This window comes from Oncorhynchus nerka, linkage group LG8 (assembly GCF_034236695.1).
Source record: "Oncorhynchus nerka isolate Pitt River linkage group LG8, Oner_Uvic_2.0, whole genome shotgun sequence".
In the NCBI taxonomy this organism is placed as follows: Eukaryota; Metazoa; Chordata; class Actinopteri; order Salmoniformes; family Salmonidae; genus Oncorhynchus; species Oncorhynchus nerka.
The window spans coordinates 15,284,968-15,299,967 of NC_088403.1; the positions used below are offsets into that span (position 1 = coordinate 15,284,968).

A 15,000-nucleotide genomic window follows, 5' to 3' on the forward strand; every position below is an offset into this window, starting at 1 on the left:
TTGGGATTCCCAGCTGCCTGCCAGTGTGTTGTATTTGCTGCATGTGACGAATAAGATTGATTTATAAATGCCTCATGAGCTCAGTTCCACTGTCTTTCTCATCACAAACCAAACTATAGACAGAGCTTCTTTCACGCCATTGTGTGGAAACAATGTCATTGTAAACAGAGAGGCCTACTTTATAGCTTCCAGACATGGTTAAAACCAGACATGGTTCAAATCATTTTGAAGTCATGAATGGTCAGTCCTTCCATTCATAGCTCTGTGTGAATCTGGGCCACGACTCCAGCCCCGTTGTGAATCTGGGCCACGACTCCAGCCCCGTTGTGAATCTGGGCCACGACTCCAGCCCCGTTGTGAATCTGGGCCACGACTCCAGCCCTGTTGTGAATCTGGGCCACGACTCCAGCCCCGTTGTGGGGTGTCTGTGTTGTTGTTGTTTGAATCCCAGACTGCCCCTTTAATGCTGCTGGAGGCTTTGGCCAAGAAACAGAAACGTTGAGAAGCGTTCCTAGCTGTGCACTGTGGGGGATGTGGTGTGACACAGAGTTCCTGTCTCTGAGTCAATGGTTCTGTATTGAACTGCCTCGGTAGAGCTGAGAGGAGAGGGGACCTCGGACGCCTCGGTAGAGCTGAAAGGAGAGGGGACCTCGGTAGAGCTGAGAGGAGAGGGGACCTCGGTAGAGCTGAGAGGAGAGGGGACCTCGGTAGAGCTGAGAGGAGAGGGGACCTCGGTAGAGCTGAGAGGAGAGGGGACCTCGGTAGAGCTGAGAGGAGAGGGGACCTCGGTAGGGAGAGGGGACCTCGGACGCCTCGGTAGGGCTGAGGGGAGAGGGGACCTCGGACTCCTCGGTAGGGCTGAGAGGAGAGGGGACCTCGGACGCCTCGGTAGGGCTGAGAGGAGAGGGGACCTCGGACGCCTCGGTAGGGCTGAGAGGAGAGGGGACCTCGGACGCCTCGGTAGAGCTGAGAGGAGAGGGGACCTCGGACGCTCTGATATTGGCTATTAAGGTTATCGACACTTTGGGAAGAGGAGACGCGGCTGTTAATTTGCCAGGGGAAATGTGACTCCTGCTGTAAAGACAGGAGAGAGACAGAGAGAGACAGAGACAGAGACAGAGGCAGAGAGACAGAGGCAGAGAGACAGAGGCAGAGAGACAGAGGCAGAGAGACAGAGGCAGAGAGACAGAGGCAGAGAGACAGAGGCAGAGAGGCAGAGGACAGAGGCAGAGAGACAGAGGCAGAGAGACAGAGGCAGAGAGACAGAGGCAGAGAGACAGAGGCAGAGAGGCAGAGGCAGACAGAGGCAGAGGCAGACAGAGGCAGAGGCAGACAGAGACAGAGGCAGACAGAGACAGAGGCAGACAGAGACAGAGGCAGACAGAGACAGAGGCAGAGAGAGACAGAGAGAGAGCAACGCCATTAGCCTCGCCATCAGTTGATGCCTCTCAGCAGTCACATTGGAGTTAGATTGTCATGTTGGAGGCAGAAACTGAAGCTGTTGCAATTTGGAAAGTAACAGGGGGAGGACAGATGACTGATGTCAAAGTTGAGAGAGCTGGCAGGAGGACAGATGACTGATGTCACATTGGAAGTTCAGCCCTGCTCTGAACCGCATCACATATAAGGAGGACAGATGACTGATGTCACATTGGAAGTTCAGCCCTGCTCTGAACCGCATCACATATGAGGACAGATGACTGATGTCACATTGGAAGTTCAGCCCTGCTCTGAACCGCATCACATATAAGGAGGACAGATGACTGATGTCACATTGGAAGTTCAGCCCTGCTCTGAACCGCATCACATATAAGGAGGACAGATGACTGATGTCACATTGGAAGTTCAGCCCTGCTCTGAACCGCATCACATATAAGGAGGACAGATGACTGATGTCACATTGGAAGTTCAGCCCTGCTCTGAACCGCATCACATATAAGGAGATGACTGATGTCACAGAAGTTCAGCTGATGTCACATTTGGAAAGCCCTGCTCTGAACCGCATCACATATAAGGAGGACAGATGACTGATGTCACATTGGAAGTTCAGCCCTGCTCTGAACCGCATCACATATAAGAGGACAGATGACTGATGTCACATTGGAAGTTCAGCCCTGCTCTGAACCGCATCACATATAAGGAGGACAGATGACTGATGTCACATTGGAAGTTCAGCCCTGCTCTGAACCGCATCACATATAAGGAGGACAGATGACTGATGTCACATTGGAAGTTCAGCCCTGCTCTGAACCGCATCACATATAAGGAGGACAGATGACTGATGTCACATTGGAAGTTCAGCCCTGCTCTGAACCGCATCACATATAAGGAGGACAGATGACTGATGTCACATTGGAAGTTCAGCCCTGCTCTGAACCGCATCACATATAAGGAGGACAGATGACTGATGATGTCACATTGGAAGTTCAGCCCTGCTCTGAACCGCATCACATATAAGGAGGACAGATGACTGATGTCACATTGGAAGTTCAGCCCTGCTCTGAACCGCATCACATATAAGGAGGACAGATGACTGATGTCACATTGGAAGTTCAGCCCTGCTCTGAACCGCATCACATATAAGGAGGACAGATGACTGATGTCACATTGGAAGTTCAGCCCTGCTCTGAACCGCATCACATATAAGGAGGACAGATGACTGATGTCACATTGGAAGTTCAGCCCTGCTCTGAACCGCATCACATATAAGGAGGACAGATGACTGATGTCACATTGGAAGTTCAGCCCTGCTCTGAACCGCATCACATATAAGGAGGACAGATGACTGATGTCACATTGGAAGTTCAGCCCTGCTCTGAACCGCATCACATATAAGGAGGACAGATGACTGATGTCACATTGGAAGTTCAGCCCTGCTCTGAACCGCATCACATATAAGTAATCATTGAAAGGGTGGAAAAAAACTAAGATGATCAAAGCCATCAGAGGGTTGAGCTGCAGATGGAGCAGGTGACCCCTGGACACGGTGCTGCCTGGCCTCCACTTTCACTTCTGACCTTTAGGCGTATGTCCTGATGTGACGGGCTGTGCTGGGATCTCATTGTTTATGCTGTGTCTGTTTCTGTGGGTCTGTGTCAATTGTGTGAGTGTGGTGTGCTTGTCCATCTGTCTCTCTTCTCTCTCTCCCTCTATATGTTTACCTGTCATGTCCTGTCTCTCTCTCTGTTTCTCTCTTCCTCCCTCTATATGTTTACCTGTCATGTCCTGTCTCTCTCTCTGTTTCTCTCTTCCTCCCTCTATATGTTTACCTGTCATGTCCTGTCTCTCTCTCCCTCTATATGTTTACTGTCATGTCCTGTTTCTCTCTTCCTCCCTCTATATGTTTACCTGTCATGTCCTGTCTCTCTCTCTGTTTCTCTCTTCCTCCCTCTATATGTTTACCTGTCATGTCCTGTCTCTCTCTCTGTTTCTCTCTTCCTCCCTCTGTCTATATGTTTACCTGTCATGTCCTGTCTCTCTCTCTGTTTCTCTCTTCCTCCCTCTGTCTATATGTTTACCTGTCATGTCCTGTCTCTCTCTCTGTTTCTCTCTTCCTCCCTCTGTCTATATGTTTACCTGTCATGTCCTGTCTCTCTCTCTGTTTCTCTCTTCCTCCCTCTGTCTATATGTTTACCTGTCATGTCCTGTCTCTCTCTCTGTTTCTCTCTTCCTCCCTCTGTCTATATGTTTACCTGTCTCTGTTTCTCTCTTCCTCCCTCTATATGTTTACCTGTCTCTGTTTCTCTCTTCCACAGACATGCAGAGCTCTGAGCATCTCTAACAGGCAGCACTCTGTGGAACCATGGACTCTTCTTCTTCTGAGTCCCAGTCCCAGGGCGACGGTGAGACAGCTCTGGTGAGTACAAGCCCCACCCCTCCTCTCTTGGGCAGGGAAATGTCAACTCGCAGGAGCATCACGTCCCTTTTGCCTGGACTCAGGACTATTAGCTCTGGGCTTCTTGTCTTGTAAAGCCCAGTTATAAAGCCTTCGTCTTCTTCTGGTGCTCATGGTCCTGGAGGTCTTCCTCATTGGTGGCTTTGTCTTCTGTCATGTCGTTATCAGTGATGATAACAGGGGTGTGTTCAGGTCAGGGCTCTGTTTCTTAATGATGTCCTACGGTGCTCATGGTCCTGGAGGTCTTCCTCATTGGTGGCTTTGTCTTCTGTCATGTCGTTATCAGTGATGATAACAGGGGTGTGTTCAGATCAGGGCTCTGTTTCTTAATGATGTCCTACGGTGCTCATGTTCCTAGCCTGCCACCAGCTTTGGCAGTCCCACACTGAGTCACGGTTTCAGGCACTTGTGCTGGACATTAAAGGTCGCTTAGCCTCTCACTTTCATGCCTCGTGGGAATGCCAACAGCAGAGAGAGGAATATGAAGAGGTGAATGAATGATGAAGACGAAAACCTGGAGAAGATCAAACCTGTCTAGTCCTTTCACACTACACACCGTGTCCACTTACACACTACACACCATGTCCACTTACACACTACACACCATGTCCACTTACACACTACACACCGTGTCCACATACACACTACACACCGTGTCCACATACACACTACACACCGTGTCCACATACACACTACACACCGTGTCCACATACACACTACACACCGTGTCCACATACACACTACACACCGTGTCCACATACACACTACACACCGTGTCCACATACACACTACACACCGTGTCCACATACACACTACACACCGTGTCCACATACACACTACACACATACACACTACACCGTGTCCACATACACACTACACACGTGTCCACATACACACCGTGTCCACATACACACTACACCGTGTCCACATACACACTACACACCGTGTGTCCACATACACACTACACACCGTGTCCACATACACACTACACACGTGTCCACATACACACTACACACCGTGTCCACATACACACACACCGTACACACCGTGTCCACATACACACTACACACCGTGTCCACATACACACTACACACCGTGTCCACATACACACTACACCGTGTCCACATACACACTACACACCGTGTCCACATACACACTACACACCGTGTCCACATACACACTACACCGTGTCCACATACACACTACACACCGTGTCCACATACACACTAAACACCGTGTCCACATACACACTACACACCGTGTCCACGTACACTACACACCGTGTCCACGTACACACTACACACCGTGTCCACGTACACACTACACCCCGTGTCCACGTACACACTACACCATGTCCACGTACACACTACACACCACGTCCACATACACACCGTGTCCACGTACACTACACACCGTGTCCACGTACACACAGTGACCACGTCCACATACACACAGTGTCCACGTCCACATACACACCGTGTCCACGTACACACTACACACCGTGTCCACGTACACACTACACACCGTGTCCACGTACACTACACACCGTGTCCACGTACACTACACACCGTGTCCACGTACACACAGTGACCACGTCCACATACACACCGTGTCCACATACACACCGTGTCCACATACACACCGTGTCCACGTACACTACACACCGTGTCCACGTACACTACACACCGTGTCCACGTCCACATACACACCGTGTCCACATACACACCGTGTCCACATACACACCGTGTCCACGTACACACAGTGACCACGTCCACATACACACAGTGACCACGTCCACATACACACCGTGTCCACATACACATACACACCGTGTCCACATACACACCGTGTCCACATACACACCGTGTCCACATACACACCGTGTCCACTTACACACAGTGACCACGTCCACATACACACAGTGTCAACGTCCACATACACACCGTGTCCACATACACACCGTGTCCACGTACTACACACCGTGTCCACGTACACTACACACCGTGTCCACGTACACTACACACCGTGTCCACGTACACACCGTGTCCACGTACACTACACACCGTGTCCACGTACACTACACACCGTGTCCACGTACACACTACACACCGTGTCCACATACACAACGTGTCCACGTACACACAGCTATCCCCACAGCGTAGAACACAGCTATACCCACAGCTAACCCCACAGCGTAGAACACAGCTATACCCACAGCGTAGAACACAGCTATACCCACAGCGTAGAACACAGCTATACCCACAGCTAACCCCACAGCGTAGAACACAGCTATATCCACAGCGTAGAACACAGCTATCCCCACAGCGTAGAACACAGCTATCCCCACAGTGTAGAACACAGCTATCCCCACAGCGTAGAACACAGCTATCCCCACAGCGTAGAACACAGCTATCCCCACAGCGTAGAACACAGCTATCCCCACAGCGTAGAACACAGCTATCCCCACAGCGTAGAACACAGCTATACCCACAGCTATCCCCACAGCGTAGAACACCGCTATACCCACAGCTATACCCACAGTTATACCCACAGCGTAGAACACAGCTATCCCCACAGCTATACCCACAGTTATACCCACAGCGTAGAACACAGCTATCCCCACAGCGTAGAACACAGCTATCCCCACAGCGTAGAACACAGCTATCCCCACAGCGTAGAACACAGCTATCCCCACAGCGTAGAACACAGCTATCCCCACAGCGTAGAACACAGCTATCCCCACAGCGTAGAACACAGCTATCCCCACAGCGTAGAACACAGCTATCCCCACAGCGTAGAACACAGCTATACCCACAGCTATCCCCACAGCGTAGAACACCGCTATCCCCACAGCGTAGAACACAGCTATCCCCACAGCGTAGAACACAGCTATCCCCACAGCGTAGAACACAGCTATCCCCACAGCTATACCCACAGCGTAGAACATAGCTATCCCCACAGCTATCCCCACAGCGTAGAACACAGCTATCCCCACAGCGTAGAACACAGCTATCCCCACAGCGTAGAACACAGCTATACCCACAGAGTAGAACATAGCTATACCCACAGCTATACCCACAGCGTATATCCCCACAGCTATACCCACAGAGTAGAACATAGCTATACCCACAGCTATACCCACAGCGTAGAACACAGCTATCCCCACAGTTATACACATGCTGGTTCATAAACACAAAATACACAAACACATGTTGTATCATCATCGACGATCACTCAAGTCCAGTATGATTGTCCTCCAGTATGATTGTCCTCCAGTATGATTGTCCTCCATGGGGACTTTCCCCACAGCGTAGAACACAGCTATACCCACAGCTATCCCCACAGCGTAGAACACAGCTATACCCACAGCTAACCCCACAGCGTAGAACACAGCTATACCCACAGCGTAGAACACAGCTATACCCACAGCTAACCCCACAGCGTAGAACACAGCTATATCCACAGCGTAGAACACAGCTATCCCCACAGCGTAGAACACAGCTATCCCCACAGCGTAGAACACAGCTATCCCCACAGTGTAGAACACAGCTATCCCCACAGCGTAGAACACAGCTATCCCCACAGCGTAGAACACAGCTATCCCCACAGCGTAGAACACAGCTATCCCCACAGCGTAGAACACAGCTATCCCCACAGCGTAGAACACAGCTATACCCACAGCTATCCCCACAGCGTAGAACACCGCTATACCCACAGCTATACCCACAGTTATACCCACAGCGTAGAACACAGCTATCCCCACAGCTATACCCACAGTTATACCCGTACAGCTATCCCCACAGCGTAGAACACAGCTATCCCCACAGCGTAGACAGCTATCCCCACAGCGTAGCACAGCTATCCCCACAGCGTAGAACACAGCTATCCCCACAGCGTAGAACACAGCTATCCCCACAGCGTAGAACACAGCTATCCCCTACCCCAGCGTAGAACACAGCTATCCCCACAGCGTAGAACACAGCTATCCCCACAGCGTAGAACACAGCTATCCCCACAGCGTAGAACACAGCTATCCCCACAGCGTAGAACACAGCTATACCCACAGCGTAGAACACAGCTATACCCACAGCTATCCCCACAGCGTAGAACACCGCTATCCCCACAGCGTAGAACACAGCTATCCCCACAGCGTAGAACACAGCTATCCCCACAGCGTAGAACACAGCTATTCCCACAGCTATACCCACAGCGTAGAACATAGCTATCCCCACAGCTATCCCCACAGCGTAGAACACAGCTATCCCCACAGCGTAGAACACAGCTATCCCCACAGCGTAGAACACAGCTATACCCACAGCTATACCCACAGAGTAGAACATAGCTATACCCACAGCTATACCCACAGCGTAGAACACAGCTATCCCCACAGCTATACCCACAGAGTAGAACATAGCTATACCCACAGCTATACCCACAGCGTAGAACACAGCTATCCCCACAGTTATACACATGCTGGTTCATAAACACAAAATACACAAACACATGTTGTATCATCATCGACGATCACTCAAGTCCAGTATGATTGTCCTCCAGTATGATTGTCCTCCAGTATGATTGTCCTCCATGGGGACTTCTATGTGTGGGTCTTCAGAAGGCTGTAGAGGCTGAGCTGAGATCCTCAGGGTCTGTTACAATGTGGACATGTGTGAGTGATGGTTGTGATGATGGTTGGGTCTTCAGAAGGCTGTAGAGGCTGAGCTGAGATCCTCAGGGTCTGTTACAATGTGGACATGTGTGAGTGATGGTTGTGATGATGGTTGGGTCTTCAGGAGGCTGAGCTGAGATCCTCAGGGTCTGTTACAATGTGGCCATGTGTGAGTGATGGTTGTGATGATGGTTGGGTCTTCAGAAGGCTGTAGAGGCTGAGCTGAGATCCTCAGGGTCTGTTACAATGTGGACATGTGTGAGTGATGGTTGGGTCTTCAGAAGGCTGTAGAGGCTGAGCTGAGATCCTCAGGCTCTGTTACAATGTGGACATGTGTGAGTGATGGTTGTGATGATGGTTGGGTCTTCAGAAAGCTGTAGAGGCTGAGCTGAGATCCTCAGGCTCTGTTACAATGTGGACATGTGTGAGTGATGGTTGTGATGATGGTTGGGTCTTCAGAAGGCTGTAGAGGCTGAGCTGAGATCCTCAGGCTCTGTTACAATGTGGACATGTGTGAGTGATGGTTGTGATGATGATGGGCTCTTCCTGGTGTTGAGTCTGTCCTTGTGAACCTGCTGCTTGTTCTGTCAGAGCCCCAGGTGTTGCAAGTCACCCATAAACAGGGAGTGTCCCTCCCTCCCTCTGAGTCTCTCAGACAGTGTGCTCATTATCAGACATATCAGGGACAAGCAAGCGGTTGATTGGTTCAATACTAATGAGATTACAGGCTGAGTTTGGCCCTGAACAACTTCCTCCCTGAAAACCCTTCAGAAGAATCTCAATATCCAATGTTTGTTTTAGGGCAATGTTCGCAGAATTAAGGTTGTCCTTGTGTTTTTGAGCATTCTGTCTTTTTGGTCTTGACTCCAAATCTAATCAAAAAGAATTGTCACATACACATGGTTAGCAGATGTTAATGCAAGTGTAGCGAAATGCTTGTGCTTCTAGTTCCGACAATGCAGTGATAACCAACGAGTAATCTAACTAACAATTCCAAAACTACTACCTTATACACACAAGTGTAAAGGGATAAAGAATATGTACATAAAGATATATCAATGAGTGATGGTACAGAGTGGCATAGGCAAGATGCAGTAGATGGTATAGTATATACATATGTGATGAGTAATGTAGGGTATGTAAACAAAGTGGCATAGTTTAAAGTGGCTAGTGATACATGTATTACATAAAGATGCAGTAGATGATATAGAGTACAGTATATACATTTACATATGAGATGAATAATGTAGGGTATGTAAACATTATATTAGGTAGCATTGTTTAAAGTGACTAGTGATATATTTTAAATCAATTCCCATCAATTCCCATTTTTAAAGTAGCTTTGCTCCGTCTCTGCTGTGTGCACTGTTCACCTTCCTACTCCACAGACACCAAGCTCCCTCCTCCTGCTGTGTGCACTGTTCACCTTCCTACTCCACAGACACCAAGCTCCCTCCTCCTGCTGTGTGCACTGTTCACCTTCCCACTCCACGGACACCAAGCTCCCTCCTCCTGCTGTGTGCACTGTTCACCTTCCCACTCCACTCCACAGACACGAAGCTCCCTCCTCCTGCTGTGTGCACTGTTCACCTTCCCACTCCACAGACACCAAGCCCTCCTCCTGCTGTGTGCACTGTTCACCTTCCCACTCCACAGACACCAAGCTCCCTCCTCCTGCTGTGTGCACTGTTCACCTTCCCACTCCACAGACACCAAGCCCTCCTCCTGCTGTGTGCACTGTTCACCTTCCCACTCCACAGACACCAAGCTCCCTCCTCCTGCTGTGTGCACTGTTCACCTTCCCACTCCACAGACACCAAGCCCTCCTCCTGCTGTATGCACTGTTCACCTTCCCACTCCACAGACACCAACCCCTCCTCCTGCTGTGTGCACTGTTCACCTTCCCACTCCACAGACACCAAGCTCCCTCCTCCTGCTGTGTGCACTGTTCACCTTCCCACTCCACAGACACCAAGCCCTCCTCCTGCTGTATGCACTGTTCACCTTCCCACTCCACAGACACCAAGCCCTCCTCCTGCTGTGTGCACTGTTCACCTTCCCACTCCACAGACACCAAGCCCTCCTCCTGCTGTATGCACTGTTCACCTTCCCACTCCACAGACACCAAGCCCCCTTCCTCCTGCTGTGTGAACTGTTCACCTTCCCACCTCACAGACACCAAGCCCTCCTCCTGCTGTATGCACTGTTCACCTTCCCACTCCACAGACACCAAGCTCCCTCCTCCTGCTGTATGCACTGTTCACCTTCCCACTCCACAGACACCAAGCCCCCTTCCTCCTGCTGTGTGAACTGTTCACCTTCCCACTCCACAGACACCAAGCCCTCCTCCTGCTGTGTGCACTGTTCACCTTCCCACTCCACAGACACCAAGCCCTCCTCCTGCTGTGTGCACTGTTCACCTTCCCACTCCACAGACACCAAGCCCTCCTCCTGCTGTGTGCACTGTTCACCTTCCCACTCCAGACACCAAGCCCTCCTCCTGCTGTATGCACTGTTCACCTTCCCACTCCACAGACACCAACCCCTCCTCCTGTGTGCACTGTTCACCTTCCCACTCCACAGACACCAAGCTCCCTCCTCCTGCTGTGTGCACTGTTCACCTTCCCACTCCACAGACACCAAGCTCCCTCCTCCTGCTGTGTGCACTGTTCACCTTCCCACTCCACAGACACCAAGCTTCCCTGTGTGCTGTTCCACTGTTCAGACACCAAGCCCCTCCTCCTGCTGTGTGCACTGTTCACCTTCCCACTCCACAGACACCAAGCCCTCCTCCTGCTGTGTGCACTGTTCCTCCCTTCCTTCCACCTCCCACTCAGACACCAAGCCCCTCCTCCTGCTCCTGCTGTGTGCACTGTTCACCTTCCCACTCCACAGACACCAAGCCCTCCTCCTGCTGTGTGCACTGTTCACCTTCCCACTCCACAGACACCAAGCCCCTCCTCCTGCTGTGTGCACTGTTCACCTTCCCACTCCACAGACACCAAGCCCTCCTCCTGCTGTGTGCACTGTTCACCTTCCCACTCCACAGACACCAAGCCCCTCCTCCTGCTGTGTGCACTGTTCACCTTCCCACTCCACAGACACCAAGCCCTCCTCCTGCTGTGTGCACTGTTCACCTTCCCACTCCACAGACACCAACCCCTCCTCCTGCTGTGTGCACTGTTCACCTTCCCACTCCACAGACACCAAGCTCCCTCCTCCTGCTGTGTGCACTGTTCACCTTCCCACTCCACAGACACCACAGACCTTCCCACCAAGCACCAAGCCCTCCTCCTGCTGTGTGCACTGTTCACCTTCCCACTCCACAGACACCAAGCTCCCTCCTCCTGCTGTGTGCACTGTTCACCTTCCCACTCCACAGACACCAAGCTCCCTCCTCCTGCTGTGTGCACTGTTCACCTTCCCACTCCACAGACACCAAGCTCCCTCCTCCTGCTGTGTGCACTGTTCACCTTCCCACTCCACAGACACCAAGCTCCCTCCTCCTGCTGTGTGCACTGTTCACCTTCCCACTCCACAGACACCATCCCCTCCTCCTGCCGTGTGCACTGTTCACCTTCCCACTCCACAGACACCAAGCTCCCTCCTCCTGCTGTGTGCACTGTTCACCTTCCCACTCCACAGACACCAAGCTCCCTCCTCCTGCTGTGTGCACTGTTCACCTTCCCACTCCACAGACACCAAGCTCCCTCCTCCTGCTGTGTGCACTGTGCACCTTCCCACTCCACAGACACCAACCCCTCCTCCTGTTGTGTGCACTGTTCACCTTCCCACTCCACAGACACCAAGCCCTCCTCCTGCTGTGTGCACTGTTCACCTTCCCACCTCCACAGACACCAAGCCCCTCCTCCTCACTGTGTCCCACTCCACAGACACCAAGCCCCTCCTCCTGCACTGTTCACCTTCCCACTCCACAGACACCAAGCCCCTCCTCCTGCTGTGTGCACTGTTCACCTTCCCACTCCACAGACACCAACCCTCCTCCTGCTGTGCACTGTTCACTGACACCAAGCCCCTCCTCCTGCTGTGTGCACTGTTCACCTTCCCACTCCACAGACACCAAGCCCCCTCCTCCTGCTGTGCACTGTTCACCTTCCCACTCCACAGACACCAACCCCTCCTCCTGCTGTGTGCACTGTTCACCTTCCCACTCCACAGACACCAACCCCTCCTCCTGCTGTGTGCACTGTTCACCTTCCCACTCCACAGACACCAACCCCTCCTCCTGCTGTGTGCACTGTTCACCTTCCCACTCCACAGACACCAAGCCCCCCTCCTCCTGCTGTGTGCACTGTTCACCTTCCCACTCCACAGACACCAACCCCTCCTCCTGCTGTGTGCACTGTTCACCTTCCCACTCCTCCTCCTGCTGTGTGCACTGTGCACCTTCCCACTCCACAGACACCAAGCCCCCCTCCTCCTGCTGTGTGCACTGTTCACCTTCCCACTCCACAGACACCAACCCCTCCTCCTGCTGTGTGCACTGTTCACCTTCCCACTCCACAGACACCAACCCCTCCTCCTGCTGTGTGCACTGTTCACCTTCCCACTCCACAGACACCAACCCCTCCTCCTGCTGTGTGCACTGTTCACCTTCCCACTCCACAGACACCAAGCCCTCCTCCTGCTGTGTGCACTGTTCACCTTCCCACTCCACAGACACCAAGCCCTCCTCCTGCTGTGTGCACTGTTCACCTTCCCACTCCACAGACACCAAGCCCTCCTGCTCCTCCCACTGTGTGTGCACTGTTCACCTTCCCACTCCACAGACACCAACCCCTCCTCCTGCTGTGTGCACACCAAGCCCCTCCTCCTCCTGCTGTGTGCACTGTGCACCTTCCCACTCCACAGACACCAAGCCCCCCTCCTCCTGCTGTGTGCACTGTTCACCTTCCCACTCCACAGACACCAACCCCTCCTCCTGCTGTGTGCACTGTTCACCTTCCCACTCCACAGACACCAAGCTCCCTCCTCCTGCTGTGTGCACTGTTCACCTTCCCACTCCACAGACACCAACCCCTCCTCCTGCTGTGTGCACTGTTCACCTTCCCACTCCACAGACACCAACCCCTCCTCCTGCTGTGTGCACTGTGCACCTTCCCACTCCACAGACACCAAGCCCCCCTCCTCCTGCTGTGTGCACTGTGCACCTTCCCACTCCACAGACACCAAGCCCCCACAGACACCAAGCTCCACAGACACCAACCCCCCCCTCCTGCTGTGTGCACTGTTCACCTTCCCACTCCACAGACACCAAGCCCCTCCTCCTGCTGTGTGCACTGTTCACCTTCCCACTCCACAGACACCAAGCCCCTCCTCCTGCTGTGTGCACTGTTCACCTTCCCACTCCACAGACACCAAGCCCTCCTCCTGCTGTGTGCACTGTGCACCTTCCCACTCCACAGACACCAAGCCCCCTCCTCCTGCTGTGTGCACTGTGCACCTTCCCACTCCACAGACACCATCCCCTCCTCCTCCTGCTGTGTGCACTGTGCACCTTCCCACTCCACAGACACCATCCCCTCCTCCTCCTGCTGTGTGCACTGTGCACCTTCCCACTCCACAGACACCAAGCCCCTCCTCCTGCTGTGTGCACTGTGCACCTTCCCACTCCACAGACACCAAGCCCCCCTCCTCCTGCTGTGTGCACTGTGCACCTTCCCACTCCACAGACACCAAGCCCCCTCCTCCTGCTGTGTGCACTGTTCACCTTCCCACTCCACAGACACCAACCCCTCCTCCTGCTGTGTGCACTGTTTTTCCCACTCCACAGACACCAAGCCTCCCTCCTCCTGCTGTGTGCACTGTTCACCTTCCCACTCCACAGACACCAACCCCTCCTCCTGCTGTGTGTGCACTGTGCACCTTCCCACTCCACAGACACCAAGCCCCCCTCCTCCTGCTGTGTGCACTGTGCACCTTCCCACTCCACAGACACCATCCCCTCCTCCTCCTGCTGTGTGCACTGTGCACCTTCCCACTCCACAGACATCAAGCCCCCCTCCTCCTGCTGTGTGCACTGTGCACCTTCCCACTCCACAGACATCAAGCCCCCCTCCTCCTGCTGTGTGCACTGTGCACCTTCCCACTCCACAGACATCAAGCCCCCCTCCTCCTGCTGTGTGCACTGTGCACCTTCCCACTCCACAGACATCAAGCCCCCCTCCTCCTGCTGTGTGCACTGTGCACCTTCCCACTCCACAGACATCAAGCCCCCCTCCTCCTGCTGTGTGCACTGTGCACCTTCCCACTCCACAGACATCAAGCCCCCCTCCTCCTGCTGTGTGCACTGTGCACCTTCCCACTCCACAGACACCATCCCCTCCTCCTCCTGCTGTGTGCACTGTGCAGCTTGCTACAATAAGTGAGTCATTATTTGTGGATGTGAGTTGTTAATGGTTCTGGTTACATAAAAGGT

General features: G+C 52.8%; 1 protein-coding gene across 1 annotated transcript in view; it reads left to right on the forward strand.

The window, feature by feature from the left end:
* The window catches only part of osbpl8 (oxysterol binding protein-like 8), a 163,727-nt gene that overhangs the window by 20,284 nt on the left and 128,443 nt on the right, over nt 1-15,000 (forward strand). The window contains 1 exon segment of the mRNA XM_065021402.1: nt 3,756-3,856. Within this exon segment, the coding sequence (XP_064877474.1) occupies nt 3,803-3,856 (54 nt within the window). The 5' untranslated portion in view covers nt 3,756-3,802.